The sequence below is a fragment of the Dama dama genome, chromosome 4 (assembly GCF_033118175.1).
Source record: "Dama dama isolate Ldn47 chromosome 4, ASM3311817v1, whole genome shotgun sequence".
In the NCBI taxonomy this organism is placed as follows: domain Eukaryota; kingdom Metazoa; phylum Chordata; class Mammalia; order Artiodactyla; family Cervidae; genus Dama; species Dama dama.
Window position 1 is genome coordinate 47,959,995 of NC_083684.1, and position 15,006 is coordinate 47,975,000.

A 15,006-nucleotide genomic window follows, 5' to 3' on the forward strand; every position below is an offset into this window, starting at 1 on the left:
TCAAGAATCATAAAGTTTACTGTTTTCTTTCCCATCATTTGGCACATATCCAAGGCACATTAGAAAATTAAAAATCATAAATTACTTTATAGAAAAATAATCAGCCCCTCCCTTCTGTACATACACAATTATTTCCAAGAACGTGCACAAAACCATTTCCCTATTACAAAGTTATTTGAAAATGTACTCAGGACAAACCCATGTTTGCAGCTCTAGACTAATTAGTAACATAAAAAAATAAGAAATATAATCTATAGAAATTTATAAAAAGGAATAAATGGCAATAAATTCTAACGTAAAGTTACTTTGACCTGGTTTGTGCTGTAAGTTTTGAATCTGAATCAAAAGACTAAGAGAAGATGTGCCAAGTCTACTTTCCAATTTAAGTAACCATCCATCTGGTGTGACGTTTAGGGGGGCTCTTAATGGTAAGGGATGTTTCTAGAGACACTGCTACAGGTGTATAAGTGCAGTGGTCAATTTATCTGTACTCTGTTGGAAGAAAAAGTATACCCAGCTTTCCCCACCTACATAGTGTAGAACATGTCATATGTGTCCTTTGAACTAAATGAGCAATCAAAATGGCATTTAGGCATCTTTGGGTTCAAGTGTTGCTTAAAAGGGGCATTTTTCAGCCTTGTTTTCTTTATTCAAATGCCATATTTCTGCCCAGCCTCCACAGTACAGTGAAACCTAAATTGCTTTTCTTGAGCTTATCCCAGAGGGAGGAGTTCATTTAGCCTGTGGGTTTGCTAGTTCATACACATCACAGAGGTTTAGCACCTTTCAATAGAAGGAGGTCAGAATCTGGTGATGAAACCTCTCACTATAACCCAGGAACCCAAATACTTAAATGTCTTAAAGATCTGGACACCACTGGAATTTTTGTCCATCCCTTTTCAAGTGTATCCATTACCTCTGAAGAGGAAAGAGATAGTGATGACCTTCTGTTGTGTTCTTTCTGTCAGCCACAGAAAAGCTTTCAGGACCTTTCTGCTTTTCTCAAGCCAAACAAATTTCATTTAGTGCTAAGCTGTATTCATGCGCAGCATCTTCTTGTTGAGGACTTGCTTCTTGGCAGTAGATAATGCCTCCTTATTACTGTTAAGACTGGGAAATGCTAGCCTCCTGGGGAGTGGTCAGGTTGCCAGCAGTCTCTGGGCCCTTGGGTGCGACTGTATCATCGACTGTGTGTCTGCGGAGCATTCGCCTGTTTCTGGAAGCAGTCTGCCTCGGTCCAGGCCTCTCCGGCTGACCGTCTCCTTTGTCAGCGGTCTCAGACCTGCCCTGGTCTGGCGGGTTCTTGTGCTTCTGTGTGACTCTCTGTCTCCCTGGCTAAAGAAAAGATACAATTCAAACACTTCACATTTGCATGGTACTTTAAAACACCCACCACAGCAATAGCTATCCTTGAGCGCTGCTTGAGGTGTCATCAGTGTGCTAAGGACTTTGCAGGCATACTTTCAACTCTTAACATCGCCGCAGTGAAAGTGTGACCTGTGCGTACTCCACATGTCAGACACAGTGTAAACATGTCTACATGTTTTCACATTTAATCTTTACAACGCTAACAGATGTGTACTGTTGTCATCCCCATTTTGCATACAGCTGAGGAGATAGGATCAGCAAAGTTAAGCAATCTGCCTGAAGTCCCCCAGCCAGCAAGGGGAAAGCTAGCACTTGAACCCAGGCATATTTCAAAGTTTGCAGGTTTTTCACCCAGAAGCAGATCTATTAACAAAGCCAGGGAAGATTAACTATGAAATCAAAATCAGTCATACTAAAAAAAAATCACTTTAATTTGCTAAAAGATTTAGAACTGTAGTATATTTGTTCCAGCAAGCCTATGCCACACACACTATAAATTCTATTTCTCAAATAAGGCATGTATGATATTGATGAGCAGCAATAAGAACAGTCATGTTTCAGTAATGCCCTACTGTATAGCACAGGGAAATATATTCAGTATCTTGTAATAAACTATAATGGAAAAGAATCTGAAAAAGAATATTATATATATATATATATACGAAAAACTGAATCACTTTGCTATACACAGAAGCGAACACACAATGGAAATCAGCTATACTTCAATTAAGAAAAGAAAAGTCATGTTTTCTGAGAAGAGCCACCTAATAGCACCACAGAAAGGAAAGCAGGCTTCTTTTTATAATGAGCATTAAATAGTGCTGTAGGAAGATGGCCACAAACAAAATTGACTATATGAGCAACATTATATCATCCTGCCAAGGTTTTTAACTATCTATATACAGATGTGTTTTCTTCCTTACATTAGTGATTAACACGTTAGTGAATTAAGTAGCTTACACAGTAAAATCTGAGTTGGTTCACCTAGTATGCATGTTATGAACTGCAGGATCTTTCCATGTGTCACAACTGTCTGCCACTTTCCCTCACTTTCCTTTCTCCCCTCAGAAATGCGTTATTAAATATAATAATATTTAATCATGCCACCAGACTCATTTTGTTTGTAACTCTTAACAGTGATGAGACTACTGAAATAAGAAATGTGTTTTCCAAGGATTAGTTTTGAAAAATCTAGGATTAAAAAAATAATGGTATAAGCAGTGTTTAATAACTCACCTCATGCAAAGAATCTTCGGTAAGATTAGGGACACTTCTATCTCGTGCCATAATCTCCTTTGAAGTCCTTGCCCTGAAACCCAAAACAAACTAAAATAAATGTTTGGGATAGTGGTGCAAAATATTCTGGTTGGCCACGAGGTGGCAGCATTTGATGAGTGCAGATTTATTTATATGCATTAAAGCTGCAAATGAGCTGCTGGAGTTTTAAGTAAAATTAAGGTCAAAAGCACAGAAATCAACTTGAATTTTATACTCACTTAAATGGACCAACTGAGTGGACAAAGTAAAACTGTCTTGTAAAAGGTTCATCTGGAAGATTATACATTTTTGAATTCCCTGTAGATAAAAGGATAAACATCTGAAAACGTCCAAGGTAGTTTAACAGTTGTTTAGAAATTATAGCACAGACGCAAACTTCCAACATTTCTTTTGGTTAAAGTTTAACAACATTTAGGAAATTAAGGATTTCATTTGCTTACAGAGACGTGTTAGTAGATACCTGTGTATCACTGTGTGAAACCCCATGAAACAAAAATAAACCCTTAATACCCTGATACTCCCCAGGCACAACCAATTAGGATGAGACAGCCTCAGGATTACCCAGATATGTGAATAGATTTATTCACATTATTACACTTCAAACTACAACAATAATTTTTTAAAAGTTGAACAAGGACCCCCATCTATAACAACTTTTTTATTAGAATAAGAAAATACTTCAGCCCCACCCCTGTTTGGCAGCTGCTGTTCTAATTACCATCAACCTCTATACACCTGCAAATTAAAAAAGAAATCTTTTTTTTTTTAACATTTAAACTTTTATTTTATATTTGGGTGTAGCCGATTAAATGTTGTGGTAGTTTCAGGTGAACAACACCTGAAAACAGGTAGTTTCAGGTGAGCGAAGGGACTCAGCTATATATATAGATGTATCCATTCTCCCCCAGACTCGCCTCCCATCCAGGCTGTTACAAAACGCTAAGCAGCGTTCCCTGTGCTATACAGTAGGTCCTTGTTGGTTATTCATTTTAAATATACCAGTGTGAACCTGTCAGTCTGAAACTGCCTAACTATCCCTTCCTCCCATCCTTCCCCTCTGCCAGCAACCATAAGTTCCTTCTCTGAGTCCCTTTCTGTTTTGGAAGTTCACATGTATCGTTTCTTTTTAGATTCCACATAAAGGGATGTCATACGATATTTTTCCTTCTCTTTCTGACTCAGAATGACAGTCTCTAGGTCTATCCATGTTGCTGCAAATAGCACTACTTCATTTTTTAAAAAAATATTAAAGGTAGCATTTATCCCAGATGTCCAGGAAGTGCTTAGAAAAAGGCTTGGATTTAGAACTTGAGACATGACTGGAACTACCAGAGGCAGGGCCTCCTCCAAAGCTGGCAAGTAGGGGCCTGACCTTCAGGGCAAGGCCTACAAGTGTCCTCCTCACCTGCTTAGGAAGCACTGCCATCGACCGGAAAGCCAGTATCCAAAAAAGTCGATGAAACAGGCTATAACATACATTTCTTTGGTGCCTATGATCCCACCCCCGGTCATGATTACAATTACATTTTACATTTATAGTTAGGTGAAAATTGGCAACCACTCATGAATTTCCAAATAAACCCAAGCTGAGAATTCCAGAAAGAACGTGAGTTCTTACATTTTTTCCTGATCTTAACAGTGACGCACTCGCTGTGGTCTGTTTCACCAATGTCGTCTAATGTGGCCACACAGCTTGGTACAACTTGAAGCAATTCCATTATTTTTGAATTCTATAAGTTGAAAAGGAAAAGGTAACAATGACAGGGTTTTTTAATTCCTTCTTAGGAGTTTATTGCCTGTTTTTAATCTTAAGTGTCAATGCTGGCATGGCTGGGCAGAAAAGCTAAGAAGCCACTACAGACAAAACTTGGAGGCCATAAAGTGGTGGAGAACAGCCCCGCATTTGGAGGCCGGCTCTGCCCTGTACTAGTGCTTTGGGCCCATGTTTCACTGCTCTGTGCAACTGGGTTGATGAGAATAGGATCTATTACTGTAGAGTTACTGTGAGGTTATCGAGCGCCTGACACATAGAAATACTCAATGAAAGATACTCATCATTATCATCATTTAAGGAACTGCTAAATTGAATGTTTAAAATATGTCAATTCTGTTAAGAAATACAACTGAAAATTAGAAATGAATATACTACAAACTACACTGAATATCCCAAATAAATATACTCAGCCTATACTTTGGCCACCTGACGCAGACAACTCATGGAAAAGCCCTGATGCTGGGAAAGATCGAAGGCAAAAGGAGAAGAGGGCAGCAGAGGATGAGATGGTTGGATGGCATCACCGACTCAGTGGACGTGGACTTGGGCGAACTCTGGGAGATGGTGAGTTGATGCTGGGACTGCAGCAGGCCCGGCATGCTGTAGTCCATGGGGTTGCAAAGAGTTGGATACGACTTAGCAAACCAACGACAACAACATGAGTAGTTTGGGTTATGGTGACTTAAAAGTGTCAGTGGTGCAGTTCAACAGCCTGCCGGTTGTCTACCTGAGTAGGAAACTGTATAAAGATTCAACCTGAACAGAGGACCAGTGAAGAGGTGCCTCTTCCCCAGGAGGAGCAGACTGTTCCCTCGCCATTTCCCACAGTGCACATCCACCCCTGGGAGGGTGGTAAACCGCTCCTCACTGAACTCAAGGTGTGCTCACGGACTGCACACACTTTCTCCCTTGTGCTGCTACGACCGTGATGGGTTCCCAGGGCCAGAAGTGCGAGACCAGGACATTGTCTCATCCTGCTGCTTCCCCCAGGCACCTGACTGCTGGACAGTGGGCCAGGCCAGGGCACCCAGGCCTGCAGTGGGTGGGAGGCACCTCTACGCGGGCCTTTGAAAACTACCCCTGGGGACTTCCCTGGCTGTCCAGTGGTTAAGACTTTGTGCTTCCAACGCAGGAGGCCTGGGTTGATCCCTGCTTGAGAAACTGAGATCCCACATGTGGCATGCAGCATGGCAAAAAAAGAGAAAACAACTGCTGGCTCCCCGGCAGGCCACCTCTGACCAGATGACCAGGGACCAGGGGTGTAGCCACACTGGCCGACTCTAGCATGCTAATTCAGCTCCGTGAGTCAGAGGTCTGGTTACTGTTCTCTCAGATCTGGCTTCAACATGGGGGATCCACCTGAGCCGTAAGGGAGCTTGGGATGCCCTCAGCAAGGAAGTGCTCCCACCTACCTGTTCAGCGCAGTCAATCGCTGTGCACTGCCTCTTATTCAGGACTTGAACCGATGCTCCGTGAAGCAGCAGCAGCTCCACCACGAAGACGTGCCTTTCTATCACAGCCTCATGCAGTGCTGTGTTGCCCTTGTTGTTGGAAGCATTGATGGAGGCCCCGTGCTAGAAAGAAAAACAGTACAGTCAAGAGCAATGCTAAAAATGACCCACGCTGAATTGATGTGGTAGCTATATGGGTATACACTATAACCTTCCTTCAACTTTTCTGTATGTCTGAAATTTGTCTTAAAATGTTAGGGGTAAAAGTAATACTGAGGAAAAAAAAATTATGTACAAAGATATTCATGGCAGCATTTATCATTAAACAGCAGGGGGAAAAAATAGAAGTCACCTAAATGTATTAAGCAGAAAAAGTTTAAAAAAAGAAAACTATAGTACATCCATAATTATGCAACCATTAAAAAAATTCAGATTTTTAATAAACAGTTTTCTACATTAAGTTAAACAAGAGGACGTTCCTGGTACTCCAGGGATTAAGACTGTGCTTCCGCTGCAGGGGGCTCGGGTTTGATCCCTGGTCCAGGAAGTTCACATGTCACACAGTGCAATTAAAAAAAACCAAGATAGAAAACAACACTGATCTAAACTGTGCACATTTTAAAAAGTCACCCAAAATAGTTACCCTTGAGTAACACGGTTATAGAAAAGCTGGGTTTTTCCCTACTTTTAAAAATTTTAATTCTTCCTTCTACAGTCAACACAAAACCTTCATTAAGAGAGGGAAAAACAGTATCAGTGACAAAAGACATTCAGCTCACATCTCAGGTAATGATTCAGCTGACCTGGTAAATGAGGCAAGACCCAAACCTCCAGGAAAAGCAGTGTCTCAGTCCTTAACCCTGCGTCTCTGATGCAGTGCTGACTCCGAGGCCCCTGATTCCAGAGCTCCTCTCCAGGGCCCGCTTACATCACGAGCCCTGCCGCCTCCCCAGGGCGCTGCCAGGGGCTCCCTGCGTGCCGATTCACGTCAGCAGCTCCTGGGCCGGGGTGGGGGCAGGGGTGGCGGGGGCCTTACCTGCAACAGCAGCGCTGCAACTTCGTGGTGGCCTCTGGAACAGGCATAAATGAGGGGTGTGTTGCCACTTATGTCCTTTTTATTGGGTTTTGCATTCGACTCTAATAGACACTTCACCACCTAGCCCAGAGAAGAAAAATTGAACATTTGCAGGGAGAGATCCTCTAACTTGATATTCTTTTGACTTTTCTGTAGGTTTATCCAGAGAGCTCTTTAGACACATGTCTGACCCTCAGGAGAAAGCAGACCAGCTGAAGCAGGAGGGGTTAACCTATGCTGAGGGTCTCCTGCAGGCCAGGCATGTGCCAGGCACCAGTGTCTGTCATTGAATCATTGTATGTCCTCTGTGCAGAGCTGCAATAACTACTCTAGTTTAACATGTTAGGAAGCTGATCCTAGGCATTACCTGAAATACGATTCCTGTCTTTAATAAGCTTACAGTAGAACTAATAAGGGAAGATGAAAAAAAAAAAAGATATTAAACTGTCTGGCACAAGACAGGAGCTGGGGGAACACAGCAGTGGTCAGACACACTTCAGCCCTTGATGACCAAAGCCCAAGAATAAGAGAGGGGCAGTTCCGGGCGGGGGTGAGAATCAGGACAGGCTCTGTGGGGCCAGACGGGATGGGGGTTGGCTCCACCCCAAAAGCACCAGGGTTGTGTGTTCTGTTGCTGAGCGGCCCTGCCCTGTGCCTCTCAGAATCTCAGAGCTGGGAGGAAGGACACGGGCCCGTCCCTTCGGACAGCCACCTTCCCCCTCTGCAGTATCCCGATCAGGTGAGTTCTGACCCTGTCCACGCTGCCTGAGCGTCAGCACCAGTACCTGGAAGTGGCCCTGCTGGCAGGCCAGGTGGAGTGGGACAGCCTGGCTGGCGTCGCGGGCCCCCACGCTGGCGCCGTGCTTCACGAGGAGGACGATGAGGTCTGCCCGGCCGTGCAGGGCAGCGACGTGCAGCGGGGAGGCGCCGTCCTGGTCGGTCACATGCACACCAAGCCCACTGGCAGGAAGCTTTGCCAGCTTCTAGTAAGTGCAGGACGTGGAAACAGAAATGTCTTTAGTTTTTAAGAAAACCAGCTAAAGGAATTGAAGCCACCCATCCCAGCAGCCCCTGTGTAAAATCTGGAATCACAGCAGGATTCTGAATCGGGTTGCCTGGAAGTGAATTAATACTTTACATCAAAGTGTAACTTCCATTTTCAAGAAAGCAAGCCCACTACAATGATATCATATTATGCCACGGCAGTTCAATGGGGAAAGCAAATCCTGTCTTGACAGATGGTGCTGGAACAACTGGATATCCATATAGGCAGAAATTGCCCATCAACCCTTACCTCACACCCAACACACACACTAAAGTGCATCGCAGACCTAAATGGAAAAGCTACAGCTATTAAACTTGAAGTGAACACAAAGGAAAATCTCTGCTACACTGGGATGGGCAAAGAATAGCTAAGACACAAAAAGCAAAAGAAAAGTTTGATAAACTGGACAATAAAAATATTTAATGCTTGCTCTTTGCATAAGGCAAGTAAGAAAATGAAAAGGCAGCTCACAGACGGGGAAAAAATGTTTGCAATATGTATTATCTGACAAAGGACTTGCACCAACCAGAAATTCAAAACAGAACAAACTCGCTTACAACTCAGTAAGATGATCCAACTTAAAAAAATAGGCAAAAGATTTGCAAAAGGCTTCACAAAAGACAGTTGAATGGTTGGTCAATGAGCACATAAGGGACTTCCCTGCTGGTTCAGTGGCTGGGACTCATTGCTCCCAATGCAGCAGACCCAGGTTCAATACCTGGTTGGGGAACTAGATCCCATGTGCCCCAACTAAGAGGTCACATGCAGCAACTAAGACCCAGCCAAATAAATAGTAAAAAAATGAGCACATAAAATAGCATCTTTAGTTATCAGGGAAATACAAATCAAACCAGGAATCACAGAACTAAACGGTCACAAAGCACATAAGTGACGGTAGGAAGACGGAACATGTGATCCAGCCAACTTCAAAGGGGCAGGAGGGAATATCTTGGGCGATAGAGACAGTCTATTATCTTGCCTGCACTGGTGGTTAAGCATTCGTTTGTCCAACCTCAGAAAGCTGTTTGCTATTTATCTCTCAAGCTGAAGTTCCCCCTCATGTTTATCATGGAACTTCTTTATTATTCACAACAGTTTTAAAACCAATCATGCAGATATAAGGAAAATCAATCACTAAATTAAAAGGGCCAACAAAACAAACCAATAGAACTAAAAACAAACATTAAATTGTGATGCTGAATCAAGTATTTGATGGTGGAATGAATATGTCAGTGTTTTCTGTGACTGATCAAGGATTAAAACTTGGGTTATCTAGTTCACTTCTTGATGATTAAAAATATTATCTCTTTAAAAAACTATGCTGAACTTAAAGGGTGAATTTCACTGTACATAAGTTATACTTCAAAAATTACAAACAAACAAGTGAAGAAGTAGAAGGGGAAAAACATGATGAAACACCACTGCATACTTACCAGAAGGGCTAAAGTTAAAAAGTCAAAATACCAAGTGTTGACCAGGATGTAGGTCAACTAGAACTCTCACACCCTGCTGGTGAGGATGAAAAATGCTACAATCACTCTGGAAAACTGGCCATTTCTTATGAAGTTAACATATACCTCCTATGTAACACATTGATTATACTCATGGGTAATTACCCAAGTAGACATATGTTTACACAAAGACCTGTACACACAAATGTTCACAGTTCAGTTGCTTTATTCACAAAGCCCAAAGTGGGAGACAACTAAATGCCCTGATCCCAGGTGGTTTCGAGTAATCAACAGTTTATTCTTTACCACTGAGCAGGCCCCTGTCGCACTTCGTTTAGCCAGTTAATCTGCTGAAGGACACGTGGGTTGTTTCTGGTTTGGGGATATGGCAAATAAAGTTTCTGATGAACCTATTAGCAGAAATAAAGACACAGATTGTAGAGAACAAAGGTATGGAACGCCAAGGGGGTGAGGTGAGGGATGAATTGGGAGATTGGGACTGACATATATGCAGTACTGATACTACGTATAAAACAGGTAAGTAATGAGAAGTGGCTATATAGCACAGGGAATGCGACTTGGCGGTGACCTCAGCGGGAAGGAAAGCCAAAAGAGGGGGTACAGTGTACACAGGGCTGATTCAGTGTACAGCGGAAACCAACACAGCATTGGAAAGCAACTGCTAAGTCACTTCAGTCACGTCTGACTCTGTGCCACCCCATCCCTGGGATTCTCCAGGCAAGAACACTGGAGTGGGTTGCCATTTCCTTCTCCAATGCATGAAAGTGAAGTTGCTTAGTCATGTCCGACTCTTCGCGACCCCATGGACTGCAGCCTACCAGGCTCCTCCGTTCATGGGATTTTCCAGGCAAGAGTACTGGAGTGGGGTGCCATTGCCTTCTCTGTGTAAAGCAACTATGCTCCAATTAAAAAAAATTTTTTTTTAAGTTGCTGTGTACATTTGTTTACAGGTTTTTGTGAGAACATGTTTCCATTCCACTAAGATCAGTGCCCTGAGTGGATCTTCCATTCCACTAAGATCAATAAGGAAAGCAATTGCTGAATCATACTGTAATTACAGGGTAATTCTATGGTTAGTTTTATAAGGAACAACAACACACACGTTTTCCCAAAGTGGCTTTTACACTCCCAGCAGCAAGGCATGAGTGAACCAATTTCCCCGCATCCTCACGGACATCTGGCACTGTCACTTTTCACTAATTTTTATTTTAGCCATTCTGATAGGTTCGTAGCACTATCTCATGGTGCTATAATTTGCATTTGCATTATAATTTGCATTTCCCTGAAGGGAAACGCATCCTTTCACATCCTTTCACACGCTTATTTGCCATCTTTCAATTTCTTCAGTGAAATGTATGTTCATTTTCTATGCCCATTTTCTTACTGGTTTTGTTTTTACTATTGAGTTTTGGAAGTTCTTTATATAGTCTAGATTCTGGCCCTTTGTCAGATACATGGTTTGCAGACATTTTCTTTTAAGTCAGTAGTTTGCCTGTAGCTTCTTTGCATGGGTTTCCACAAGGCAAGTTTCTAAATGAGAAGTCCAACTATACTACAAAGCCACAGTCATCAAGACAGTATGGTACTGGCACAAAGACAGAAATACAGATCAAAGGAACAGAATAGAAAGCCCAGAGATAAATCCACAAACCTATGGACACCTTATCTTTGACAAAGGAGGCAAGAATATACAATGGAGAAAAGATAATCTCTTTAACAAGTGGTGCTGGGAACACTGGTCAACCACTTGTAAAAGTGAAACTAGAACACTTTCTGACACCACACACAAAAATAAACTCAAAATGGATTAAAGATCTAAACGTAAGACCAGAAAATATAAAACTCCTAAAGGAAAACATAGGCAAAACACTGACATAAATCACAGCAGGATCCTCTGTGACCCACCTCCCAGAATATTGGAAATAAAAGCAAAAATAAACAAATGGGACCTAATTAAACTTAAGAGCTTTTGCACAATGAAGGAAACTATAAGCAAGGTGAAAAGACAGCCTTCAGAATGGGAGAAAATAATAGCAAACGAAGCAACTGACAAAGAATTAATCTAAAAAATATACAAGCAGCTCCTGCAGCTCAATTCCAGAAAAATAAACGACCCAATCAAAAATGGGCCAAAGAACTAAACAGACATTTCTCCAAAGAAGACATATAAATGGCTAACAAACACATGAAAAGATGCTCAACATCACTTATTATCAGAGAGATGCAAATCAAAATCACAATGAGGTACCATCTCACGCCAGTCAGAATGGCTGCTATCAAAAAGTCTACAAACAATAAATGCTGGAGAGGGTGTGGAGAAAAGGGAACCCTCTTACACTGTTGGTGGGAATGCAAACTAATACAGCCACTATGGAGAACAGTGTGGCGATTCCTTAAAAAACTGGAAATAGAACTGCCGTATGACCCAGCAATCCCACTTCTGGGCATACACACCAAGGAAACCAGAATTAAGAGAGACACGTGTACCCCAGTGTTTATCGCAGCACTGTTTACAATAGCCAGGACATGGAAGCAACCTAGATGTCCATCAGCAGACGAATGGATAAGAAAGCTGTGGTACATATACACCATGGAATATTACTCAGCTATTAAAAAGAATGCATTTGAATCAGTTCTAATGAGGTGAATGAAACTGGAGACTATTATACAGAGTGAAGTAAGTCAGAAAGAAAAACACCAATACACTACATTAATGCATATATATGGAATTTAGAAAGATGGTAATGATGACCCTATATGTGAGACAGCAAAAGATACACAGATGTAAAGAACAGTCTTCTGGACTCTGTGGGAGAAGGCAAGGGTGGCACAATTTGAGAGAATAGCATTGAAACATGTATATTATCATATGTGAAACAGATCACCAGTCCAGGTTTGATGCATGAGACAGGGTGCTCAGGGCTGGTGCACTGGGATGACCCTGAGGGATGGGATGGGGAGGGAGGGTCAGGATGGGGAACACATGTACACCCGTGGCTGATTCATGTCAGTATATGGCAAAAACCACAATATTGTAATTAACCTCCAATTCAAATAATTAATTAAAAAATAAATAAATAAGAAGTCCAATTTATCCATTTGTCCTTTATGGATCATGCTGTGGGTGTCCAGTATAAGAACTCTCTGCTTAAATGCTGGATTCCAAAGATTTCCTCCTGTTTTTTTTTCTAAAAGTTTTATAATTTTACATTTTACGGTTAAGTCTATGATCCACTTTGCATTAATTTTTGTACAGGGTGTGAGTTTACGTTGAGATTCTTTTTTTTTTTTTCTGAACATGTCCATTTTCTCCAGCATCATTTGTTGAAAAGGCTATCCTTCCCCCACCAACTTCCTGTTGGACCTCAGCAGCTATATATGTGTGGGTCTATTTCTGAGCTCTATGATCTGTCTGATCTGTGTGTCTGTCCCTCCACCAGGGCCACACTGTTTTGATTACTGTATCTACATAGTCAGCCTTAATATTGGGTAGAGTGATCCTAATTTATTCTTCTTTGCCAGGATTGTTGTTACCTATTCTGGGACCTGCGCCTTTCCATATAAATTTTAAAATTAGCTTGTCTGTGTCTACAAAAGCTTTGTTAGGATTTTGATAGGAATTGCATTAAAAATGTAGATCAATCTGAGGAGAAAACTTCTTTCCTATGCTGAGGCTTCATGAATCTGTATATCTCTCTTAAGTATTAAGGCATTCTTTGATTTTTTTTCATCAACATTTTGTGATTTCCAGCATACAGAACCTATCCATGTCCTGTTAAATGTTTACCTAAGTAGGTCATTGTTTTTGAGCAGCTGTAAATGATGTTGTATATATAGTATGTGCTCATGTGCTAGCTGTCTAACTCAAGGTCCCATGTTAAGAAAATTAATTTGACTTAACAAAACAGATACAGAGCAAGATAATGAAGTGACGTGAAGTCACTCAGTCGTGTCTGACTCTTTGTGATCCCATGGACTGTAGCCTACCAGGCTCCTTTGTCCATGGAATTCTCTGGGCAAGAGTACTGGAGTGGGTTGCCATTTCCCTGTCTCTAACCCTAGAATACGGAAATGGCTGAGTTTGCTGTTCACACGAACCTTTGCGGCTGCCGGGTAGTGTGCACACTGGGATGTGCGACTCTTGTTCTGTCCCCACGCTGCTGGATATTTACAGTCCAAAAAACTGACCTCTCCTACGTGGGCTGCTTAAAAATCAAAGGGGTTAAAAAAGGCAGATGCTGTTTCAAAGGATGTGATTGAATGAAGTAGCACCTCGGCCCGGCCGGTGACCATATGGCTGGAGGCAGTCACCACATCTCTGCTGTTCTTGTTTACTTGGTTTTTTTCCACCTTGCAGTTCATTAATTGTAACAAGAAGCTGAACTGCACATCACAGTGTCTGCTGGATTTGTCAGATAAACTTATGTTCCTGCTCACTTAAAACCTACTATCTTTTTCTCCTTTGTAATTTCTCTAAAAGACACAAGAGTAAATTGCTTCTTGCTGTGATTAAATTAACCCCCACCCTCTTCCAGCCCAGTGGTGTGTTACAGCTTGCTCAGTGATAAAACGTTGATGACACGCAGCAACCTGGAATTAGGCTGAGTGAACAGAGCCAGTCCCCAAAGGTTCCATGCTGTATTGATGATATTTATATAACATTTTTGAAATGACAAAAATATTAGAACTGGGGAACAGATTAGTGGTGACTAGGGGCCAGGGATGGTGGGGTGGGGTGAGGAGGTGTGGTTATTAGAGGCAACATGAGTGATTTTCCTTGTGATGTGAAAACTCATTTGTACTATGACTGTGGTGGTGGATGCACAAACCTACACATGTGATAAAATGAGACAGAACTAAATACATATACATGCACACAGCACAAGTAAAACTGGGGAAATCTAAGACGGATGGATTGTATCCATAGCGATACCCTGGTCAGGCTATGTATTGTGCTTCTGCAAGCTGTTACCACTGGGGGAAACGGGGGGTGGGGGGGAACAGGCGTCTCTCTGGGCTAGGAGGGGGCCCTCCCGCAGAGGGTGCACCAACATGAGCAAAGGCAGAGGGCAGTGGATGGCGCCTGCAGCCTCCCCAGGGGACCAGGGCCACACGGACACAGCCCCTTGGTGTGTGTCTGTTCATCAGCTCCTGCCTCGTGACTCAGGGGCCCTGAGAACCACTGAAACACTAACTCCTCGTGCGTGGCCCTGTGCCCTGAACTGCACGTTCAGAAAGCAGGCGGCCCAAGCTGGTCCTGCACGAGTGTCCACTTTCCTCCACCTTGAGCTGTCTCAAGGGACACCTGCAACCAGCACTCAGCCGTTAGGGCTGAGAAGGGGACAACTTTCCTACGGGGAAAAGAAGAACGTGCCGTCTCCTCCCACCCCCACCTTCCAACAGAAGAGACGCCAAACCTTTTGAGCTGGAGCGCATTTGGGGCACTGGCACAAGGGGTGACAGAACTCAAGATCCGCCACCCCGGCAGCGTCCTCCGCTTCATCCAGGTCCTCCTCCGTCCACTCCAGCAGGTAACGCACCTG

The 15,006-nt window shown here is 42.7% G+C and overlaps 1 protein-coding gene across 5 annotated transcripts in view; it reads right to left on the reverse strand.

Annotated features, from left to right (window-relative positions):
* Positions 1–15,006, reverse strand: part of ANKRD27 (ankyrin repeat domain 27) — a 63,583-nt gene continuing 48,577 nt past the window's right edge. For 4 of the 5 annotated variants that reach the window (XM_061138934.1, XM_061138936.1, XM_061138932.1 and 1 more), the window contains 8 exons: positions 14,881–15,003; positions 7,732–7,929; positions 6,908–7,027; positions 5,833–5,994; positions 4,265–4,376; positions 2,865–2,943; positions 2,605–2,677; positions 1–1,335 (listed from right to left, as the gene is read on the reverse strand). In XM_061138934.1, coding sequence (XP_060994917.1) covers positions 1,105–1,335; positions 2,605–2,677; positions 2,865–2,943; positions 4,265–4,376; positions 5,833–5,994; positions 6,908–7,027; positions 7,732–7,929; positions 14,881–15,003 — 1,098 coding nt within the window. In that variant the 3' untranslated portion in view covers positions 1–1,104. The remainder of the gene's footprint in view (positions 1,336–2,604; positions 2,678–2,864; positions 2,944–4,264; positions 4,377–5,832; positions 5,995–6,907; positions 7,028–7,731; positions 7,930–14,880; positions 15,004–15,006) is intronic. The other variant, XM_061138935.1, reaches the window with a different exon arrangement.